We start from the raw sequence: 12196 nt of genomic DNA on the forward strand, positions 1-12196 counted from the left end.
AACAACAATGTAGTTTAGCATGTTGGGCCACTAGTGGGCGCCGTTGCTCAACAATATGCTCTACGGGAGAACACCTAGACCAAGTTGGATTGTTTTTACGGCGACTGTCAAAATAAAAGCACCAAGTGCAAAAAGTAGCTTTCCCCCTCTTGTTTCCATGGATATGAACTCAGAGCCCCCCTCCCGTTTTTTCCTTTCAAACATTTTCGGCAAGTTCACTTTTCTTTAGGTTCAACAGGAAGTCTGCAATTTGCCTTTCAAAGTAAGATTTTCACCTAAAAAACAGGACCCTCACGCAAACGCCATTTCCGCTGGGGAAAAACAAATTTGACCCCCGAAACTCGCTGAAATGCTCAACACATTTCACCCGCTCATCAAGACTGGTGAAAAATATAAGAAAATGTAAAAAAAATGAACCCCCATAGTGCCAGAAGGTGCTCTCTAGCGCCACCTACAATCACTCAAACGGCCCCTACGGCCCGTACGAATGTCGTAGAGTGATGAAACCAAAACTCAATTATTCGTCTCGTCGAGACCTAAAAATCACCCGCCGACACCCCGGACCTAAATCCAACAGGAAGTCCGCAATTTGCCCTTCACGATAAGATTTGTAAACGCTAACAAATGAGCATCTCCGGCCCTGTAACATGAATAACATACAACATGTTGATTTATCTGCACATGCGAGTTTGAGAAGTTTCCCAGTAGAGTTCGTTAGAAACTCGACCACAAGTTCTATAAAAGTGACACATTTATTCTCCAGAACAGATTAAAAAAAACAGTTTCCACAATGTTGTGGTCCGTTTATTAACCCGGATACTTTCTTAGTAATTTCCTGCAACGCTTCATAAACTGATAAATGTATATAAACACGGGGGAACTTCACTGATTTCAAAAGTGAAACCATAGTTGGAACATTTCAGTTTTACTCTGAGGGATATTTTTTTTTTATGACAAAATTTTCTGTCTCATGAAAGCAGGTCAAAACAAATTGTTTCACTTACATTTTTATCCAAATTACTATTATTTTTTTCTCTCGAAATGACCTAAAAAGGTATTGGTGGACCAAGTAACAAGACTACTTTTTGTTTAAAAAAAAAAAAAAAAAAAAAAAAAAAAAGCGTTTTCAACAAAAAGAAAAAAAAATAAATAAATCACACCTTCCCTCATTTCCATAGATACTGAGATGGAGAAATTTTCAAAAAGTTGCATTTTTCACTGCTTTCAAGAGATGGTGCCGTTTACAAAAAGTTGTGCCGTAACTCGTTTCCATGGAGACTGAGATGGAGCATTTTCCAAAAGTTGCATTTTTCCACTGCTTCCGACGCCCCAGTGCGTTCTCAAATATTGCGTTTTCCCCGTTTCCATGGAGACGGAGTTGGAGGGTGATACAGATCTCACCCCACAAGGGTGAGACGTGGATTTATGTTTGGTTTTTTTGTTTGTTTTTTTAAACAATACAAAGTAATCTTGTTACTTGGAAAGAAAATTTTGAAATTATTTTTAAATAAGTTATCTGCCCACCAATATTTTTTTTAGGTCATTCAAAAAAAAAAACAAAAAAAAAAAAAAGTAAGTGAAACAGACCAAAAAGGAAAGTGTTTGTTTTGACCTGCTTTCATGAGACAGAAATTGTTGTCATAAAAAAAAAAAAAAAATCACTCAGAGTAACACTGAAACTATAGTTTTACTTTTGAAATCAGTGAAGTTCCCCCGTGTTCATGTAAATTTAATCAGTTTATGAAGCGTTGCAGGAAATTACTTTGAAAATATCCGGGTTAACAAACGGCCCACAACATTGTGGAACCTGTTTTTTTGTGTGTTTTTTTTTATCTATTCTGGAGAATAAATGTCGCTTTTATAGAACTTGTGGTCGAGCTTCTGACGAACTCTACTGGGTCAGTTAGTGGCAAACTTTTTCAAACTTTCAATACGTTACCGTGGAAACGAGAAACCTCTCTGAAAAGAAAACGATAATACATGCGTGTCTCCAGTCTCGGGACGCTGAAACCCTCCATGCAGGCAGCGTTTCTCGTTTTTTTTTTTTTTTTTTTTTTTTTCGGTGGACCTGATTGAGCTTCTTCTCATCATTTGACACGATTCACCCCACATGGAAAGAACCCATATGAGGATATATGTGCATATATGAAACACATAAGCAGTTTATATGCTGCATACATGCGTATATATGCCACATATAGGCAAATTTTAGGTGCATATATGTGAATATACAGGCCATATAGGTCTCCTGTACTGCTTCTTTATTTCCACATATATATATTTTGCACTGCTCTGTTATTTTATTCTATTTTCTTGTGTATATACTTATTTATTTATGTATGTTGGCACCAGGGTAGACGGCAAAGTAAGAATTTCATTATACTGTGAAACCTGGCTTTTACTGTTGAAATGACAAATAAAACACCTTGAACCTTGATATATCTCACGGTCATACATTATCAAGGCATTAATTAACTAAAAAACAATTATGCAAGAAGAACATATAGGTGCATATATGCACACATATATACGTGCATATATGTACCTATAGAGGTACTTGTATGCACGTATATGTGTACACATATTATAGGAAAACGGCCAATTTTATATATGTCACATATATTAAAAACCTATATTAAAACCTATATGTTTATATAGGTTCTTTCCATGTGGGACTGCCCTGGAGGTGTTTGGCTGTGGCGGGTGGATTATTATCATTTCAGTGAGGCGGAGCCGCTTCGCACCGTCGACGTTAACAATAGAAGTATTTATTAAAAGACGTTAAACCGACTTCCTGTTGCATTGTTTCAGTTTTGGCGCCTCATTGTCTGACCTGAGTCAGAAGAACTGTCACACGCAAGAGAGGAAACAAAGAATAAAGGTCAAATAGAAAAGAAGCTTTCTTTATAACGTGTTTTTATAACAAACAAGTCAAACATCTTGAGTGAAATCACATGCGACAGGTCGAGCCGGTGAAAGAATAAGTCAGAGGACAAAGTTCATGAACGTCAATTGATTTAAAATTGTATATAAGATACCTCTATTCTACTAACAGTTTGCACATTCCTTGTCTTTTCTTTCCACATGAGTGTCCTCAAGTGCTGAATGTTACAAGGAAATTTCTCCCCTGTGAGATCAATAAAGGCGTATCTTATCTTAACGTCCAGTAGTGATGACGTCACTTGTCGCGCTCATATTGCGCCATCGCTAACCCTGTCAAACGACTCGCCAGTCGCCACGTTTCCGTCGCTCGTGTTCCGCTCCGTCGCGCCACGCGCACAAACCGGGGGGCGAATGAAAGCAGAAACTGTGACGATTCCAGCGACACCAGCTGTGTGGCGCTACGAGCTCAACTCACTGAACCACAGGCCAAAGAAGACAAAAGTTAAAAAAAAAAAAAACTATTTTACAGCGAGAAACAAAAAGTCAGTCTTACCTTTGCTGTTTTGTGATGAAACGTCGTATTTCAGAACAATAAAAGCTGGTTTTAGTTAATTCAACGTGTCTGATTTGGGTCCAAAACTTTGAAAAAACTTTTTTAACTGTCAACTTTGTTCCAGGAAGTTGTTTTTTTTTCTTTTCTTTTTCCGCAGCGTCTGCTGCAGTCGGCGGCTGGTTTCATTAACTCATAGTACTTTAACTTCCTCGTAATTAGCCAAAGGTGCCAGTGATTAGAGATAATTATTACCTGGTTTGTGTGCACTTTTTTCTATGCTGTGGTTTTTAAGTTCTAAAAAGTCTAGCGCTGACATGACTGCTCAGCAGGGGCTGTTTTAAAATTGCCCCCAGAGAATAAATCAAGTAATTTGAATCTTGAAACATTATTACACGACACACTTGCATGCAGATGGTCACAAATCCTTCCTTACTAAATGGTGGCGGCTGAGTGGATCCTCATCCAAGATGGCGGCCGTGCAGCGACACCAGCAGAGTGCGGCCGAATAGCCCCTCCTCGCTCCGTTCCTATCTACTTTTCCTGTGTTTTATATCTATGTTCATTTATTGATGACACCTCGTGTGGGTCCGAATAGCCCCTATTAACCGAGTCTCACTTTTCTGGAACGTACCGTTTCGAATTCAAAAAGCCAGACGGATGGTGTCCTCATCCAAGATGGCGGCCTGGTCGCTTAGTCCTTCTACTCGTATACGTCAATACAGACGTGTTCTATGTTTCTACAAGTAGGACATAAATGCACCTGATTCATTCACATCTTGACACACGCTGCCAATTCACTCGTGTTTATTTGTAATACAGCAGATCAAGATCTCAACAAATGGTACATTTGTGCCATTGTTTTAAAAACGAACAAAAAAACGTAACCGTGTCGTCCAGACAACGGGTCAACAACCATCCTCACAGGTATAAACGGCATAAATAAGTCATGTAACATCACTGATGTGCACATTTAAAAGAAGACGGAAAGTTTTGAGGATAAAATGTGACGCGTGGAGGGGCTGCGATGTGACAAATTCAAAATAAAATAAAAAATTGGATGGAGGAGAAGTACGACGTTCAGACGGGGTCGGAACGTCACAAATATCTGGGTTTTTTTTTTGACGTTTTCAACACGGACGGAAAGTCGGCGCAGAAATGCGAGGCTAAAAAAACGGCAGCAGCAGAATGACTTGTGGGTAAATGAGACTTGTGTTTTATTAGCCCTCAGTGCGGGCTGCCAGGGTGTCGCTGCTCCTCTCACGCCCAGAACAGCTAGAGAACATTAAAAAATAAAAATAAATAAATAAAAATGACTTGCCTGATATTTCTACACTGGGAACAAACAAATTGCAAGTTGTTGTTTTTTTTATATTTAACTATAATAATATGGATTTCAGTAAAAAAACAAAAAAAACAACAATGTTGATTTAAAAAAATTTATGTTTTGATTTTTGTGAGTTATACACTAAAAGACTAGAGCATAGTTAGAAAAAAAATTATATGTATATAAGGAAGCTTTCATGTTTGCATCAAACTTTGCTTTACTTGTGAATTTCTCATTCTCGACATGCACATTGATCAACGACATACAAGATGGGAAAGTCAATAAACGTCCGGCGGAAACTGCAGACCAACACATGATGGGATTCTAGTGTTTTTAAAACCTACAAAAAGAAAAAGGATTTTGTCCTCCGATCCCCACCATCGATTCCCCACGGAGACATTTACAGGTCCTGGAATTAAACACACACACAATAACTTTACAACAAACACACACGAGTCTCATTCCAGCTCCAAGTTATTCTGCTGCTAAAAGCCTCGGAAGAAATTAATCAACCCTTCAGTCACGTGTCGTCATGAGAAGGTAAAAGACGTTTTTTTTTTTTTTTGTTTTCTTAAAGTTCAATAAACAAGTATTTTTTTTTTGTTTTTTTTTCCAGATTGGAGTAAATTACAGGGAGCAGCTTTGCGCCGGAGGGTTTTAAATACGTCTACATAAAACACCGGAGGTCCGACGGCAGTCGTGCTTCGAGCTGACCGCTCCTCCCACACACACACACACACACACACACACGACGGGTCATCAGGAGAAACGAGGCCGACGACATCAAAACCATCTTTTTTCTCCGAGAAGTGTGTTTATCGGGGCACTTTCGTACTCAAAGACATCAAAGCAAGAGTTGTGGGTCGCAGCGGTTTTTTTTTCCCTGAAGGAGGACGTGACGTTTCTCGTTTCCAACCTCCCGCTCAGATCTGCTCACGTTTTAAAAAAAAAAAACAACAACAAAAAAACAAAAACATTGAAGGTTCCAGCGCTCCTCAGCTCTGCCTGTGAGCAACGCACAGCCTTTGCAGTCGTCGGTGCAATGGCGCCCCCATGTGGCGGAACCCTGAGTCGCCTCTGGGGGACTCCCGGGCGGGCGAAGCGGCTGTCTGGCGCCACGCCGCACTTGGAGTGTGTTTGGATTCGTACCACGGAGGAGGAGGAGGAGGAGGAGGAAAAAAATGGCGTCAAGTTGTTGTTTTTTTGTTTTTTGTCGTCGTCGTTGTTTCTCCTCTCTCACGGTTTCCCGTTGACGCCGCCGCCGGCCGTGGAGTTCCTGCCGCGGCTCAGCCAGGACGGCAGCAGGTTGCGGGGCCGCGGCGGCCGGGCGGGCGCCTGCGCCAGGCGCACCATGCGCGGCGAGCGCCACACCTTGATGGTGGAGTCGTCGCTGGCGGAGAGCAGCAGCTCCTGGTCGGCCGGGCTGAACGCCACCGAGTTCACCACGTCGTCGTGCGCCAGGCGCGCCAGGCAGATGTTGTAGTGGCGGTCCCAGATGTAGCCGTGCTTGTCCTCGGCGCCGCTGCGGGGTCAAACGGCAAACAATGTCAAGATCTATTTTTTTTATTTATGAAAATATAATAAATAAAGCGAGAATATAAAAGATAATTGTTATGAAACCTGCTTCAAAGTGTGAGCTTTGATTTATTTAAGTTTTTCACACTTAAACAAACATGTTTTTTATTAATACGTTTTTTTATACTACATTTGTTTTCAGTGTTTCCGTGGAAATCATTTTTAAACAGATAGATCACGTATGATGGAGGTTGGAAATGTCTCAATCTGCATTATTTAAATCTTTTGAACTTTTCAACAACTTTCACACTTTAAGGTCAAAAGGAGCTTAGAAGCGAATACTTTGATGCTTTTGTGTTTGGAAAACCAGCAGTTATGGAGAATCCAACAACAAAGATCCACTCAATAAAGCTGTGGAGGTAAAAGGTAAAAGATGCAGAGATAAAAACTAAGGAAGTAAAAGCGAAGGAGATAAAAGCTGCCGAGGTAAAAGCTGCAGAGATAAAAGCTAACGAGGTAAAAGCTAACGAGGTAAAAGCTGCGGAGGTAAAAGCTGAGGAGGTAAAAGCTGCGGAGGTAAAAGCTGCGGAGGTAAAAGCTGCGGAGGTAAAAGCTGCGGAGGTAAAAGCTGCGGAGGTAAAAGCTGAGGAGGTAAAAACTGCAGGGATAAAAGCTAGGGAGGTAAAAACTGCAGGGATAAAAGCTAAGAAGAAAAAAGCTGCTGAGGTAAAAGCTGAAGAGATAAAAGCTAAGGAGGTAAAAGCTAAGGAGGTAGAAGCTAAGGAGGTAGAAGCTGCAGAGGTAGAAGCTGCAGAGATAAAAGCTAAGGAGGTAAAAGCTAACGAGGTAAAAGCTGCGGAGGTAAAAGCTGAGGAGGTAAAAGCTGCGGAGGTAAAAGATGCAGAGGTAAAAGCTGAGGAGGTAAAAGCTGAGGAGGTAAAAGCTGAGGAGGTAAAAGCTGCAGGGATAAAAGCTAGGGAGGTAAAAGCTGCTGAGGTAAAAGCTGAAGAGATAAAAGCTAAGGAGGTAAAAGCTGCGGGGAACACACCTGGCCACAAAGTCCCTGCTGACGTCCAGGAAGATGAAGAAGCACTCGTCGTTGGGCGTGAAGGCGCGGTGAGCTCGCAGGCTCCGCCTCTCCTCCCTCAGACTCTTCAGGTCGATGACGTGCAGGTCGATCTCCTCGGCGATGGGAGGCGGGGACATGGGGTCGGAGATGACGCAGCCGGCCGGCCACGCCCGGCTGTTGACGTACAGATACCTGACGGGAGGCCACGAGCAAAGATGAAAGGGATGTCGGAGGTGTGAGCTTTGATCACCAAGCCAGAGGAGGTTAATGCTTTCAGGTCGTTTTAGTTTGGCTACATTGATAAAAAAAGGGCACCCAAGAACATCATTACAATAAAAATGAGGCGTTTTTGAAAACACACGGCTGCTTCAAAGCCTCCGTCAGCGTACCGGTGGTCGGGGGACAGCCCCATGCCGATGATGTGTCCGTGGATGTCGATGACGTGGTCGAGGGAATCGAAGAACTCGTCTGAGCTCCGCTCCTCCCCGAGTACCGGACCCGAGGTGCTCATCTGGTCGGGCTTGATTCGCTTGATGCCTTCAGGGGTGGGGAGGGAGAGAGCAGGAGGTCGACCAATCAGAGGAGCCCATGTGTGTGGGGGGGGGGGGCGTGGCCGAGGAGGAACGGAGAACGACCTTACCGATCTGGTGGGGGGAGTAGGTAAGGCTGCCGGTGGTGAAGAGCAGGTAGGTCATGTCTTCTGCGTCGGCGGGGCCGGGCGGGAGGGCGACGCCGAGGCTGCGGTCCGGCGCCTTGGTGTGCGTCCGGCCCATCACCTTCGCCACGTGGGTCTCGATCTGCAGCTCCACGGCGCCGACGTTCGTACGGCTCTGGAACGTCCGACACAGAAACTAATAAATTAAAAAAAACTAAACAACTGAGAGCCGCACGTCAGAGCGCCCCGCCCGCTCCGACTCACGTGCATCACTTGCTCCAGGCCCGGGGTGGGCGGCGGCGGGACCCGGGGGGCGGAGAGGGCGCGGCGGCACTCGTCGTCCTCCCTGCCGCCCGCTGCCGCCGCCGTCGTCGCCGTCGCCGCCGCCGCCGCCGCCTCTTCCTCGTCCTCCTCGCTGCCGGACGTGCCCAGGTCGAAGAGGAGCGGCTGGTGCTGCGCCTGCTGCTGGCCCTTCTGCCGGCGGGCCTGCGACTGCGCCTCGTAGTCCAGCAGCAGGTCGGGGTCGTCGTGGCGACGGCAGTGCGCCACCATGACGGTGCGGATGGTGCTGGCGTTGATGTTCTGGATCTTGAAGAGGCGCTTCACCACGTTGACGTTCTCCGATTCCACGTCCTGTCGGGGGAAGAGGAAACGGGACGCGTGGTCAGATTTCTTTTTTTTGGGGGGGGGAACGGTAGCGGCAAGTAATCCTGATGACATGGCGGCGGCGGCGGCGGCGGCGGCGGCGTTGACCTGGAAGGCCTTGTTGAGCCAGAGCACCGAGCAGGACGTCATGTTGCCGATCCAGTGCAGGTTGCCGGAGATCAGGTGCGTCTCGTTCAGCCAGCAGCCGAACACGTCGTACGGTTTGTTCCGGACCCGCGACAGCAGAGAGTAATTCTCTGTTTGGGGAAAAGTTGACGGCCATTTTAACCAGGAAACACAAAAACAAAACAAAAAACAAGCGTTTAACAGAGAATAAGCAGGAAACTGAAAACTTTTAAGGTAGTACTCACAACAGATGTCTTTCTTTTCATGTCAGAATGTGAATTAAAACATGTCGGCGGCGTTCTTCAACTACAAATGAATCCAAAACGTCACGTTTTTGTTTGGTTTTTTTTAAATTTCCGGTTTCCTATGAGCTCCTTTATATCGACTCACAACACGAAACGGCAATTCAGCTCAGCTTCCGACACGTTTGTAGAAATCCTCACAAACGAGCCTCTTCTTCCAGTACGGAAGCTTTTTGACATTCCTCTGTATTTTTGCACCACAAGCTTTCATTAAAATTGGCTTATTGCCAAGATTGTAGCTACTTTCTGTCGGAAATGGTTAAAAATATGGACATTTTCATCACGTGAACAAGGATTTAAAGCCTTTAATTTAAGTTATTCGGGTAATATTTGTACCGGTTAACGATGAAACTACGCCGCCGAACTGAAACGTGTGCTCAATGCTGGATTGACTCACGACACCACCTAGTGGCCAAAGACTGACACTTCGACTCGTTTCCTTGCAGATTGATGCACAGCTGATTTAAAAACGTGTTTATATGCAGTTTTTTTTTTTTTTTTTTTTATTCCAGCTCAACTTTAAAGTCCCAAAAAAGTCTGTTAATCCCTTCCTCATCCCCCGATCGAGTCTCCCCCCCCGGGTTCCTACCCAGACTGATGACGGCGATTTCCCCCGAGGACGAGTGGTGAGGTCCCAGGTAGACGCCGGACACGAGCAGCAGGCTGTCGTCGGCGTTGAACTGCGAGAACTGCGTGTAGCCCCAGTTAAACTGCCGCATGCTGGAGCTGTGCACCAGCGAGATGTTCCCGTCCGGACGCTCCGTGTCCCACAGCTGCGGGGGGGGGGGGGGGGGGGGGGGGCACAGCGCCGCATTGCTTTTAATACATCACTGAAATTGGGAGGGAAATGTTAATAATAATAACTTTAATTAAAAAAGTGAACTCCAGGGCTGATCATGTGACAAAACTCTGGTTTTTCTGTTATTAATGTATCAATATTAATGTCATTTAATCCATTTATTATGACAGTTGAAACATTTAAACCTTTATTTTTTGTAAGCCTTCAATGTGCGTGGGCGTTTTTAATTGTTGCAGAGATATACGTTTCTTTAACCCTTTCCATCCATCTCGTATTTAAAACAGCTCCTCACAAACAACTCATAACTTATCAAGTAAAACGTCAAATATTAATTGTGTTTATTTAGGAGCTTTTGGTTGATGGGTCACTTTAATTTTACACATGTATATACATTTTATATTGTTGTTTTACCTTTTCTCCTGTACAGCACTTTGTGATTTTTATCTGTGAAAAGCGCTTTATAAATAAACTTTACTTACTTACTTACAATGAAGGAGAAAAGTACTGCAACAGTTCAAGATACTGTATTTGTGACGTTCTTGACTTAAACGATCACATTTTAACGCAACGGCTTCAAATATTTCAGCTTAAATCTGAACTTCCATTGTTTCAGATGTGAAAATTTACTATTTTTAGACTAAAATAGAGTTTTAAGTTTAAAAAAAACGACAATTTGACCCCAAAAAATGCATCTTATAAATGATCTCTAAGCTCAGGAGTCAGGAACAGTTTTTTTGTTCTAAATGATTTACAGATTCTCTCCCACGTGTTCACACTGGCTAAGCGCCGGCGGCGTCCCCAACCTTCACGGTGCAGTCCTTGGAGCAGGAGGAGAAGCGGTGGCCGCGGTGGGAGAAGGCGAGGTGGAGCACCTGGTCGCTGTGCTCCCGCAGCGTCTGCACCTCCACGCAGGGGATGCAGTCGAACAGGCGCCGGAACTCCCGGTACCACGACACGGCGGCTGCCCGCCGTCACACAAAACAAGCAAAAATAAAAGCGGTGGTGAGCGCGAGCGTGGTTGGAGGTGGGGGTGGGGGGGTGGAGGGTGGGGGTGGGGGGGGGGTACCTGGGTGCCGGGGCACGGGGCGCGGGATGCGGTAGTAGCTGTAGAACAGCTCCCGCCACAGGAACTCATCTCTGGAGACGGCCAGCCACTGGCGGCAGGCCAGGCCGGCTCTCAGCACGGCGTCGTGAGGCAGATGCAGGAAGATCTCCAGCACCAGGCTGTCGGGCAGGACTGGGGGGCCGCACTCCATCCTGACATCCTGGGGGGGTGGGGGGGGGGGGGGGGGGGGTCTCAGATGTGAGCTGAAGCTTCCCGTCGCTTCCCGCTTCCAACCAACTGTTCGCTAAACATCCAAACTCGTAAAAAAGCGTCAAAATCTGACGGTGCATTGATGGGAAGCAGTGAGTGGATGAAGTTCCCCCCCATCTGTCCCTTTTATTTTGTTAAGAAAAGGTTTAACGTTCACACTGCAGGGGACACTTTTTTTTTTTTTTACTCACAGTGACTCAGATCCTGTTTCGTTTCCACGTTAAAACTCCAATTCTGATTTTTTTTCTACATGCGCCGGCGGAAGCAGCTCCGCCAAAATAAAAGCTTGCCCGCTCTCATCCTCCTCATGTTGTCTGGATTTACTCAACAACCACTTGAAAATGAATCTTACAGGCTGACCTGCGTTGCCAGATAAGGCGGTATCCCCCCAATTAAGGAGCCAAACTCTCTTTACCGTTGAACTTTTATTTAGTTTGTGGCGTTTTCTTTATCACACATATATTCGTCTGACAGTTTTAACAGGAGTTTTTATTGAGGCGTGTGGGTTTCAAATCTGGCAACCCTGTTTGCTGACCGGCGTGGCGTCCATACTTGCTTTTGTCAACAGCGTCTGATAGAGGTCGCATTTAGAAATGCGACGTGAACAATCACGCTGACAAATTGGAAAACGAGAAAAAAAGAAAAAAAAAGAAAAATCGGAATTGAGCGTCAAGACCTGCGGAGTGGGCGGAGCCTTTTGCGTTTTGAAAACGATGCAGTGAGCACGCCGGGCTGGGAGGTGGCGCTGTTGCTCGTCTTTGCTATGAAGCCAAAACACACGTGCGGCCCGAGAAACGATGAAACGTCAACGACGGGAGAACGCCGACGTTCTCGTGGACAGACGGCCAAGCTGGATTGTTATTACGGTGACTGTCAAAATAAAACTACCAAGTCACAGGAGAACGTGGATACGGTTAAGGTTTCTGAACTGCGCCACCGTGTGGCCCACTCTCTGTACGTTACGTTTTATTACGTCACAGTGCAACGTAATGTAGCGTAATCTAATGTGA

General features: G+C 45.2%; 1 protein-coding gene across 1 annotated transcript in view; it reads right to left on the bottom strand.

The window, feature by feature from the left end:
• Positions 1 to 4233: 4233 nt before the first annotated feature.
• Positions 4234 to 12196, bottom strand: part of fbxw5 (F-box and WD repeat domain containing 5) — an 8581-nt gene continuing 618 nt past the window's right edge. Inside the window, exons 2-10 of the mRNA XM_080510385.1 lie at positions 10938 to 11136; positions 10675 to 10832; positions 9662 to 9845; positions 8753 to 8901; positions 8264 to 8632; positions 7985 to 8174; positions 7734 to 7881; positions 7324 to 7536; positions 4234 to 6282 (exon numbers count right to left, since the gene is read on the bottom strand). Of these exons, the coding sequence (XP_080366511.1) occupies positions 5997 to 6282; positions 7324 to 7536; positions 7734 to 7881; positions 7985 to 8174; positions 8264 to 8632; positions 8753 to 8901; positions 9662 to 9845; positions 10675 to 10832; positions 10938 to 11127 (1887 nt within the window). The 5' untranslated portion in view covers positions 11128 to 11136 and the 3' untranslated portion in view covers positions 4234 to 5996. The remainder of the gene's footprint in view (positions 6283 to 7323; positions 7537 to 7733; positions 7882 to 7984; positions 8175 to 8263; positions 8633 to 8752; positions 8902 to 9661; positions 9846 to 10674; positions 10833 to 10937; positions 11137 to 12196) is intronic.

The sequence above is a fragment of the Blennius ocellaris genome (genome assembly GCF_963422515.1).
Source record: "Blennius ocellaris genome assembly, chromosome: 15".
Classification (NCBI taxonomy): domain Eukaryota; kingdom Metazoa; phylum Chordata; class Actinopteri; order Blenniiformes; family Blenniidae; genus Blennius; species Blennius ocellaris.